The sequence below is a fragment of the Eleginops maclovinus genome, chromosome 11 (assembly GCF_036324505.1).
Source record: "Eleginops maclovinus isolate JMC-PN-2008 ecotype Puerto Natales chromosome 11, JC_Emac_rtc_rv5, whole genome shotgun sequence".
Classification (NCBI taxonomy): domain Eukaryota; kingdom Metazoa; phylum Chordata; class Actinopteri; order Perciformes; family Eleginopidae; genus Eleginops; species Eleginops maclovinus.
The window spans coordinates 11,178,075-11,189,184 of NC_086359.1; the positions used below are offsets into that span (position 1 = coordinate 11,178,075).

Consider the following 11,110-nt stretch of genomic DNA (forward strand, 5'->3'; position numbering starts at 1 on the left):
ATCTCTCTCTTGAGGTCTCAAAATTTTACTTTGAGTCGGCATGTGTTTCTGCCCACATTTAAGTTAACAAATGAGGCGGGACGGACAGCAGGGCAAGAGGACGTGTCAACTGTCAAGTGGCTGTCAGGTTATGTAAATGCGGGGCGAAGTCAGGAACACAGTGAGGACACCAGGCTCAGGGAGCTGGAAAAAAATATGCGTCACCGTTCAAAATCAATCTCCATCGATTCCCTGCAGCGACATGATCTTCCAATAGCCACTCCGTGTCAAAGGTACAGCCACAGCCACAAACCCCTCACAAATAAACAACTCAGTGAGTGCAGATGAAAAAAAATACATACATTTTTATTTTACAAGAAGGGCACATTTTTTTTGTACAAACTGTAAACTAAATACTGTAATTATTTTGAGGGTTATAATCTTTGACATCACGTTCATGAATGAACACCAGAAACATGTTAATTAATAAAGAAATATATAAATAGTCAGTGACCTCTGCATCTTACCATAAATTATAACCCCACACTGAAAAAAAAGAACATACATCATGTAAGTTTGCTACACATTAAGGATTTTTGAAGATAAAAAGCACTTGTGTTCATCACAACTACATTTTGAACATCATTGTACAATACTATATCCTGCACACCCCAAACCTAAATACTGCAATTTATTTTTGTACATGAAGCTTTGTCACTGAATTGATGTCGAGGTAGGGACTCCGTCATTATCCTAGACAGTTTGAGTAAGCTGAAATATCATCATCACACTCCCATGGCCTGGGAGTGTTGTTCGCCCTACATCTCATGCGTCCCTTGTCCTGCCTTTGGAGGGAGAGGAGGAGGGATTCTGCACCGTCAGATTTGCTTAAGTTGTCATACATCATGTAACTACACTGATTGAGAGACCGTGTACTGTCATCCTAGCTCCCACAAGCAACATGTAGGGCAGCCTGGAGAAATGCTCAGGATCAAACTAAACATTTCGCTTGTGGGAATTTTGCCTGACATGGCCTCTTCCACAAAATCAAAGCAGTGGCATCTGGAAAGATGACTCACCAAGTTGACAAGGTGAGGGCTCAGGAGGGGGTTTACATGGAGTCAAAATACATCAGAGATCATTTCCCCTCACGGCTGGAGGTATGTTTCTATAAATGTGTACATAGAGCATATACGAAAAACATCTGGTAAACCTGTAAATGCCAATGATGTCACAACAAATGGCAGATTAATCTCTTTGAGAATACCCACATTTCAGCTTATAAAACACTGGTTAAATCACAGCATAAGCTACATTACAGCCACATTCAGCCAAAATGAAGGATTTTGGCAAAAGCAATAATATCATATCATATATTAATAACTATAATAATAACAACATGGCTAGGAGGGGCTTTGATTCAGAGCTTTGACTCAAACTACAGAAGGGAAACAGTCGGCTCTGTCCGTTTAATAATAAATTCAATCTGTGTTAACATCGGGAGTGCTCATCAAGTCGACAGAGGCAGCCAAGAGAAAAGAAAAAGAGATGGAGGAAAAGGAGGGTATAGGAGGTGGAAGGGTAACCAAATCTTCTCCAAGGCATTTCCCCTTTATGTCCAATGTCCAGTCAGATTATGTGCAGTTCATGTTTTAGCGCTTGTTTGAGCTGGCTTGTGTTTGGATATAATTAGGGAGTAAATTAAGAGGAACTGAGGAAGAGAGAAAAGGAAAGGTCACTGAGCTGATATGGTTGAGAGTTTCTAAAAGGCATGGGAGGAAAGGGGAACATTTAAGTATAGTGGCACTTGGAATAGAAAATTTAAATCACTTGGGAATTCAAATTCATTCTTAATAAAAACATCTTTAGTTCATAAATATTTTAAAGTGATGAAACAGCAGCTGAAGCAGTGGCAGAGGACAGGGAGGCAGAGAGGACAATGAGTTGCCTTTGTGTAACAAGCCAAGTCACATATTGAGCTAAAAGCTTTCCCCCCATTTGTTGCCATCTAGATAGCATTGGATTTTCCAGAGCAGGAAAATCAAATGCTTCATTCAAGACCAATTGCTTTCTATTGGATCAGCTCTGCCTTTCTCTGATGTGAAACTGTTTCACGCCTTCATGGACACACACAGTATACAACGTCCGAAAGCATGCTGTTGAGCACACAAAAACTAGCTGTAAAGGCTTATAATGTCTAAAAATAATTTGTGCCACAGAAACATTATCATTTATTAAAACTCTGAAAATGCAATTTTGTTATCTACCCGTAAAAAAACCCAGCAGTATAAACGCCTTTATACTGCTGTTTCACCATGTTTTCGACACTCTACGTCTACGTGTATATTGTAATGCTCTCTGTCATGTGTTAGACTGTAATGGATAAAAATACATTACGTTTAGAGCGATTCTATGTTAATATTGAAAAAACAATGGCACGATGTTCCCTTTACCAATCAAACTACAGTTCATAGGCAACAACATGGATCATTGCTCAGTTAAATACTTTGAGAGGTTTTTGCTACTTCAGCCTAACTAGATCTGGTTTGAGGTTTATAAAAGTGAATATTTGCAAATAATATCTTAATTTAGCAGTATAATGTTCTATGCATAATCACTATTGACTGTACTCTAAGTACTCTGTGTTTAATCACATATATTACTTGTCAACTGCCAAGCAGATGTTACATAGCCTCATATTAAACTGAACCTTTAATCTGAAACTACTTATTTGGAGATTAACCTTTTCTCAACTAAATAGAAAGTAATCATGCAATCAGTGAAAAGAGTGTGTGTAGCTGAGCGAAAACATGACACTTTTAAAAGATTTAGTCACTGTTAATAATATATTTCAAATTAGTTTTTTGGTATAAAATAATTTCATCATTTGGACTCACTTATTTCAAACTGCCTTTTGAACAGGACCTTATTTTGACTCCAGTTGTAATCGTATGCGAATGTATAAAGGCTACAATGCCAAATGGAATGACTAGGAGAGGAGGGGGAATAAAAATATGTTCCATATCTTGCAGGTAATGGTGGTTTGTCTTCACCCATGCAAACATAGCGACTGTCACACTGCATGCTCTCCATCGCCACTACAGCACAGCATGGCTGCCAGCATGAGCAATTTACAAAATCCGATATCTGCAAGTTTGCAAAAGGTCACCAAGTGTCACTTGCATTACAGATGAGTGAACTCTGCTGCTGCTGCTGCTGCCTACTCTGTCCAAGTGCAGGATTTTTAGTTTACAGATCTACATTCTTTTGATAGCATTAGCCAAAAAATAATGGATAGAATAACTAATAAAGCTTTAAGTGGGCATAGTAAAGATATAAAATGGGGGGTTGCCAGAGAAGAAATTGAAGTCAAATTCGGACGGACCCAGAAAAACATAAATGGAAAGTAGAGTGCTGGTGTAAAGGACTATGAAGACAGAGGAAGTTGACAATGCTATAGAAATAAGGGCAGTTTGAGGAATGAAGGGACTGAGGAAAAGCTAAACAAGTAAAAGTAAAGAAGAGAAGACTGTAAGACCCTAGAGAGGTTTTGCTGAAGAGCCGCCGGGAGGGGAGACACAGAGCTAATGATAACATGGAGTGAGAATAAACTGGAGGAAAATTCAGGTGAGCCAGTCTGATCTGTCCCAGGTGGGCATGAATGAGGATGGGTAAGAATAGGGTACAGGGAAGGAAGGTAGACTAAGAAAACTGCAATGTAACATGGGAAGTGTAAAAAATAAATATTTTAAAAATAGTATATGACAACTTGGCTTACGGTTTTGAACTCCATTACCTGCCCCCTTAAAATGAATCAAAAATATTGTTACTTTGGTTTCTGAAGCAGTTTTAACTCAAATAAATTACCACGGCAATACAGCTGTTTTGATTTTGCAATTAAAATGTCATTGGATTATAAATGTACTGAAGAGAAATAACTGTCATAAACAACTAATCATACTGAACCAAAAGCAATTCCCAATTTCTCTTTTTCATGAACAAATACAAAGCACCTACCTACAAGACATTTTGCTAACAGTTACTACATCTTTCTCCACTGTATATACTGTGTTTAAGTCCTTCCAAGGTTGTGTCAGTACTGTACAGAATACACATGCAGATGTATACATCTTTGCAAATGTAAAAAAAAAATGTATACATGTGCACTTAGCTAGTGTTCTGCTTTAATATTCACATTATCAACATTTATCATCAAATGTGTCAATTTCATCAATAAATGCTGAGAGTATTTTGCAGATAGTTATATCTAGGATAAAGTGCCTTTACTTTAAAACATTCTGTAAGTTTTTCCATGTAGGTTTTTGTTGACAGTCTTAAGGTCCTGTATATCCCATTCACTGTTTCTCTGCCATGCATGTTCTAAAAGACATCTGTCTCTTTTGCTGTCCTCCTGGGTTAGCTTTTCTTCCCTTTGTGCGTACATACATCCCGCAGTGTACTTTGATCCATCTTAGCCTTTCCTCAACATGAAACGGTTTTATGCTGTCCATTCTGTGTTATGGGATTGATCTTTTCCAATGTGACCTCAGTATCGCTGTCTAAATTCCCAGAGATGGCTGGGGAGAGTTTCTCCAGAGCATTGTTTACCATGCCCACCTCAATCTCCCCTCCACATCCATCCTTCTTCTGTAACTCCTCATCCTGACAAAGGATGCTGTGGGGGATCACATAATTAGCTGAATGGTTGCCCTCCTTAGGGATGTGACTCTTGGGCTGATACTGACAGTTGGGGTTTGTGTTAGGGGCACCCATGTTGTTGTTAATACTGACAATTTCGATGGCATTGCTCCCCGGGCAGAGCCGGTGGCAGCCCAAGAGGATGGAGAAGGCCTTGCGGAAGTCGGCGTTGAAGGCATAGATGATGGGGTTTAGCGAGGAGTTCGCCCAGCCAAACCACACAAACACATCAAAGGTGGTGGAGCTGATGCAGAGGAAGTCCGTGGCACTGTCCGGCACGTCGGGCTCACAGAATGGCACCATGCAGTTAAGGATGAAAAAGGGCAGCCAGCAGCAAACAAACACTCCCATGATGACTGAGAGCGTCTTTAAGACTTTGGTTTCTCGTTTGAACGACATTTTGAACGAGCTTTCACTCTCTATGCTTGAACTATTCCCCATGCTGCTGTGGCGATTTTTGGCACTCTCTGCTGCCCGCTCCAGTGCAGATATTCTCCGAATTTGTTTCTGAGCGATGCGGTAGATCCGGGTGTAAGTGACTATCATAATAGCCACAGGGATGTAGAAGCTGATAAGGGAGGAGGAGATGGCGTAGGTCCTGTTAAGGCTGGAGTCGCAATTGTCAGGGGGCAGATCATCAGGGTATGTTCCATTTAGCTCTGCATAGCTGGTGGTCTGAGCTTTGTGCCAGTTAAGCTGAACAGGAATGAAGGAAATGAGGACTGACAGGGTCCACGCCACACTGATCATCAGACATGCCACTTTAGGGGTCATCTTGCGTTCATAGCGGAATGGGCTTGAGATGGCCCAGTAACGGTCTACACTGATCACACACAGGTTCAAGATGGAGGCAGTGGAGCACATGATGTCAAACGCGACCCAAACATTGCAGAATGCGCCAAACGGCCAAAACCCCACAATCTCAGTCGCCGCCTTCCATGGCATTACCAGGATAGCTACCAGAAGGTCCGAGATGGCCAGCGAGATGACAAAGAAGTTTGTGACCTTTGACCTCAGGTGTCGGAACTTGGTGACGGCAGCGCACACAAGCGTGTTGCCTAGCAGCGTGGTTAGGATGAGGAGGAAGAGGAAGCATCCCGTCAGCACACGCTTGGACGAGTGTCTCTCTGGTAGCAGCTGCTTTCCATCTTGAACCGTTGAGAAATTCAGATCCATTGTTTATGTTACACGCCTAATAGTGAGATAGGGGGTGGGTGAGGGGGGTGTCAATAGTCACCCCATCACATCCCCAGCCTGCAGCAGCTGTGCCTCTCTGGGGAGGAATTTTAGACGGACGGCGTAACTGGTGGAGAGGTCAGTTGTCTCGGCACCAGCTCTCCCACAGACTGGGTCATCCATAGGCTCCTTGTTTCAAACACCATCCTTGCAAGAGAACTGCTATAAATATTTCAAAAAGATCTCTTTGAAAATTTGTCTCCCAAAAATACCTGGTTGATAAATTCCTGCAGCAGCAGCACAGGCAGCAGACATTCTAGTTTTAAGGAGGAGAGAAATTATTCCAGCTGTTGTTTGCAGTTATTTTTCCAAATCAGCACTGTGGTCATGAAATAGTATAAAGCAGCAGTAAAAAAAAAAAAGAAAAAAAGGGAAAAGTGAAGTCCTTGTTCGTTTTTCTCCAGTCTGTGGATACCTCAACTGTCAAGTGAAAGTTTCACAGCATATGGTTGCTGAGCTGTTGAGTAAACAGAGGCTTGGCCAATCATTAGCCTTATATACCAACTCATCAATAACTTCTATTGATGGTTTTTGCGCTTCGTTTATCTGATTTGTTCAATGATTCTCTTGGCCTGTCCGTGTGATTATATTGGTGCCTGTATCGACGCTGATTCACCCCAGCTACTAGGTGTTTTGTTTTATTTATTTATATCTTTGAATGCAGCTCCCTGTGAGTAAATGGATGGCACAGTCCCCAGACCACATGTTCACCTGAGTGGGTGAGTCATACAATAGGCTGAAATCAATCTATTCAAAAGTCTTAACTGTCCAATTTCATATCAAAGAGATAGAAATTAAAGCATAAATCATTTGCAGGAAAGCATCTCAGCTGTTTCCATGCTGACACGTCGCTCTAATCCAGTCTTTCCCTTTTGGTTTAGTTCGCGTGCCCATTTGTTTGGGCACAGCACAACGAATGCTCAGCTTTCAAAAACATTCAAGAGTTATATTGGTCACTAACCTAAAGTGTCTCTGGTAGTGCATTCCCTGGGTTGACGCCTTAAAAACAGTATTTATATCCTTTTTTGAATTTATATTTAGGAAGCGTGCGCTCCTCTCTGTGGATGTGGGCAGTTCAGCTTCTGAAGCACCGTCTTGGGTCAGCAATAAAAATAAACTAATCCAAAATCATCTTGAAGAAAAAAAATTGGTTCCCGCTAAATCCACCGTTTTTCACCATACGTCCAACTTGTATCTTGATACCAAGTGAAGGAGAAGTAGCTCACCGTCTCAGCGCACTCCTCCATGGGGAAGTCAGTCACGCTCCCCTGTTGCGATGGTCCTCAGGTGTTTTTTTGTTTTGTTTTTTTAAGTTTTTAAGTATTTTCAGAGCCATCCACTGCTGTGCAACATTCAGTTACCCCTGTGATGTGTTTGCGGTCTGACTGGCCGGCGGAGAGTGATGGGAATGACTCCGATCTCTCCCAAGACACGTTTTATCGCGCGCTCCTCTCTCTCCGCTCAGCTGCTGCTGTGCGCCACGGTCGGTGCCACAACTGCTCCATCCATCCAGGCAGGCTGTGGATTGTTAAGCCACCGAAAATCACACCGTACAGCACTCCTTTTGTTTGATGGAGAGTTTAGCCATATGGTTTGTGATAACGAAAACCTGCACAACCTACCGTAATTTCTACAGCTTTATTGAATATAGCCTATACATATGGAAATATGTGTTTTCTTTTCTTAAATAATGCAAATGTCTTTCTGAAATCTGATTGGTGTCAAATGTTGGTGGCTGTCTGAATCACTAACAGAAGCAACATCAGAAACGCAGAGTTTTATTTGCAAAGTAACAACAATGATCGTATTCCCCAAAGCTTTCTACATTTTATTTTACACCTGAACACTGAAAAAAACTGTAGCAATATCAATGCTTTGAATTCCCCAATAAAGAGGAGCCAAACATGAAGGTGACTTGCTGTCCTGTGATGAACTTGTAGCCAGCAGGCATGCACACAGAGGCACAATGAGGCCATCTACTGGATGCAAGATTGTGGGAGATTATGAGTGGGAGCCGAGGGAGTGTGCATTAATGTCACCTCAATAAACATGACTGAACAACTCTGAATTAGATCTGAGTCCCAGGAGCCACTGCAGCACAGCAGGACGACTCATGTATATAGCGAGACAGTGTTGAAAGGTGTGTGCGTGTGTGTGCGTGTGTGTGCGTGTGTGTGCGTGTGTGTGTGTGTGTGTGTGTGTGTGTGTGTGTGTGTGTGTGTGAGAGATAGCAAATGCTAGCACGCATTTAGCTGCCTGGGAGGCCTGGCCGGTTTGAATATTAACTATTAAACAAGATGAAATTCTCAATGGACTGTGTGTGTCTATGTTCGTGACTGTGCATGTGTGTCTCTCTTTATACATGTGCATCTCTGACTGAGCATGTCTGTACTTGCGGATGTGTACACATGTATTTGTTTTTGTACATAATTGTGAGTGTGAGTGTGTGTGTGTGTGTGTGTGTGTGTGTGTGTGTGTGTGTGTGTGTGTGTGTGTGTGTGTGTGTGTGTGTGTGTGTGTGTGTGTGTGTGTGTGTGTGTGAGTAATGCATGTAGACATGCCAAGTGTAAGAGGCCTGGCAGACACAACGCCCACATTTCCCATTTCCCTGTAGCACAGAGTAAGGGTGTGCGTGCAGTAGACAAAGTTGAAACCAAGACCACATCACACACAAAAAAAACACACACAGACTTGCTCACTCACTCACTAACTCACGCACACACAACCAGCCATGCAGTGTAATTTATGTCTGCTCCAGAAAGCAAACAAAATAGAATGGAATGGGATAGAATAGAAAAGTCTTTTTGGGATTACTTTTTGCCACGTTCATATATGGGTCAGATGTTTCATTTGTTCTTCAATCTTTCTAAACATGACTTTATAGTCACTTTGACATTTGGTTTCTCTTCTTTTCTATGCGGGAGCCTACATTAAAAAAAAACGAAAAATCAAAACAATATAGCGTTCTCCTTAGTCAATTGACTTTGTGCATCAAAATTCAAATCAGCATATGTCTCTAAGCATAAATGAGGTTTACTTGATGCATTTGAAATGAGCAGCAATAGTCCTCTGACACATGCTTGTTTAATTTGAATTAATTCAGCAAGTTTCCTAATGAACTTGAGTAACAAAACTTTGTGTAACTTTTCATGACGCCCAGAGAGTGTGGCAGCTCGCCTCCTGAGAGGAAGCTAAGAGACTCTACTTGCAATTCTGCTGACCCCTCAGTTATTCCATCTGGCAATGAATCAGCAGAGAGAACTTGGAAGCTCTTCAGGTTTCTCGCCATGCCTGGATGTTACCCGCTGATCTCTGTGGGATAAATGGTGCCATGCTTAAATGTCCAAGAATTAAGCCTAAACACTGCGTAATCTTAAATATTACCACAAGCAGGGATAAGAGCCAATATGGAAATGCCAAAGATGTTAGACTTTTGGAAAGCTGTGATCTACCGATAAGCAAATACATTTATATTCATGCTTTCATAGAGGATAACTGCTGTCATAAGGTGTGTGTCAGCCAAGATGCATTATTCAGCAGTGCATAGTTTAATGTACATAGAAATTTGTATTCATAAAGCGTATTCTTTCAAACAAGTTAGTTTCCTGTAACACCATATCTAAAGGACATTTGTGAGTGTGTCTGCCAAATGTTTGGTGGCTTCCTTCATTTGAAATTCACATCTGGTGCAGATCATTTAGAGTAGCTTATGTTTGAACCAATTAAAATTATAGCCTTTTTATGACATTTACCAGAGGCAGCTTTCATTACTCATTAGCTAGATCCTTTTTAGTTTCATTTACAATAAGTGGGGCAATTACGTAAAAACAACAGTGAATACTAAGCTTCCAGGCGTTGATACTGATCTGCCTATACATTCTATACAAGATCAGCCTAAGTGTGTGAAAAGGCTGTGGCCCTTAAAGATTTTATAATCTTAAAATGGTCTCAATGCAGGTGCGTTAAATTGTATTATTTGAGTCTTGAAAAGGAATGCTTTAATTGTTATTCCTGCTTCTTGAATGATATTTATTTAGCTTTGGCTCTTTAACAAATGTACATTTCCCCTCTGTGGGACGAATAAAGGCATTCTGATTGTGATTCTGATTACTATTTATTAACGTTTTGGCCCCTTTGAACATCTACAGTATGTTAAATAGACAACACTCTGCCCACTCTGTCTGCACCGGTGACTCTCAATAATTGGCAGCAACAGAATCTAATCTGCTACATTGAATTTCACATTTAAAATGAAAAATAATTAGCATTGTTGATTTCTATAACCAAAGACAAGAAAGTAATTCAACCAAAAATACAGTCAGAAGCATTCCGGCACAGACAAAGTAGTTTTAAAAAAACAAAACCTGTTTACACCTCCGTCATGATTGCTGTCAGCATAGATTGTCTTTAAGAGCTACAGTGGGTTTTCTATGTGGTAGACAAAATCTAATTTACATTGAACAGTGTTAATACAACATCAGTGGAAATGTATTAGACTTTTACCAAGGTGATAGCTGCAAGATGAGACAGTTTCTCAAGCCTAGCTGTCAACAGCATTAGGTCATTCTCTGTGAAATGGCCAAATGAAAATAGCATCGGGAAACAAAAACTGTCAGATATTACAGAGTCATGCTTTTCTAATATTTTACTGACATGTTGCAGAGCGTGTGTGTGTGTGTCTCTGTGTGTGTGTGTGTGTGTGTGTGTGTGTGTGTGTGTGTGTGTGTGTGTGTGTGCACATGAGAGGGAGAGAGAGACAATCAGGAGGGAAATGGAATCCATTGGATACTTATTCACAGCACACGCATTAACACACACACACACACACACACACTAATGCAATTCTCTCTCTTTCCTTTTCCAAATCCTCTTTATAAGTGTCAATCATCAGGTCTCAGGTTGTTGTTGTTTTGGGACACACAACATGAAGGGAAAACTGTGAGCTAATCCTTCAACTGGTTTACCATCTGACACACACACACACACACACACACACACACACACACACACACACACACACACACACACACACACACACACACACACACACACACACACACACACACACACACACACACACACACACACACACACACACACACACACACACACACACACACACACACACACACACACACACACAAGATAAAGATAAATTACATTCAACACAATTGTCCTCATTATGGTAATCCTAGGC

At 41.1% G+C, this 11,110-nt stretch overlaps 1 protein-coding gene across 1 annotated transcript; it reads right to left on the reverse strand.

The window, feature by feature from the left end:
- Positions 1–364: 364 nt before the first annotated feature.
- drd1b (dopamine receptor D1b) lies at positions 365–5,969 on the reverse strand. Its single transcript, XM_063894463.1, has one exon. The coding sequence runs from the start codon at positions 5,851–5,853 to the stop codon at positions 4,462–4,464; it is 1,392 nt and encodes a 463-aa protein (XP_063750533.1). The 5' UTR covers positions 5,854–5,969; the 3' UTR covers positions 365–4,461.
- Positions 5,970–11,110: the final 5,141 nt, after the last annotated feature.

Bases quoted from the DNA above. Each gene is read 5' to 3' on its own strand.
- drd1b (XM_063894463.1), bottom strand. From the start codon at position 5,853: ATGGATCTGAATTTCTCAACGGTTCAAGATGGAAAGCAGCTGCTACCA.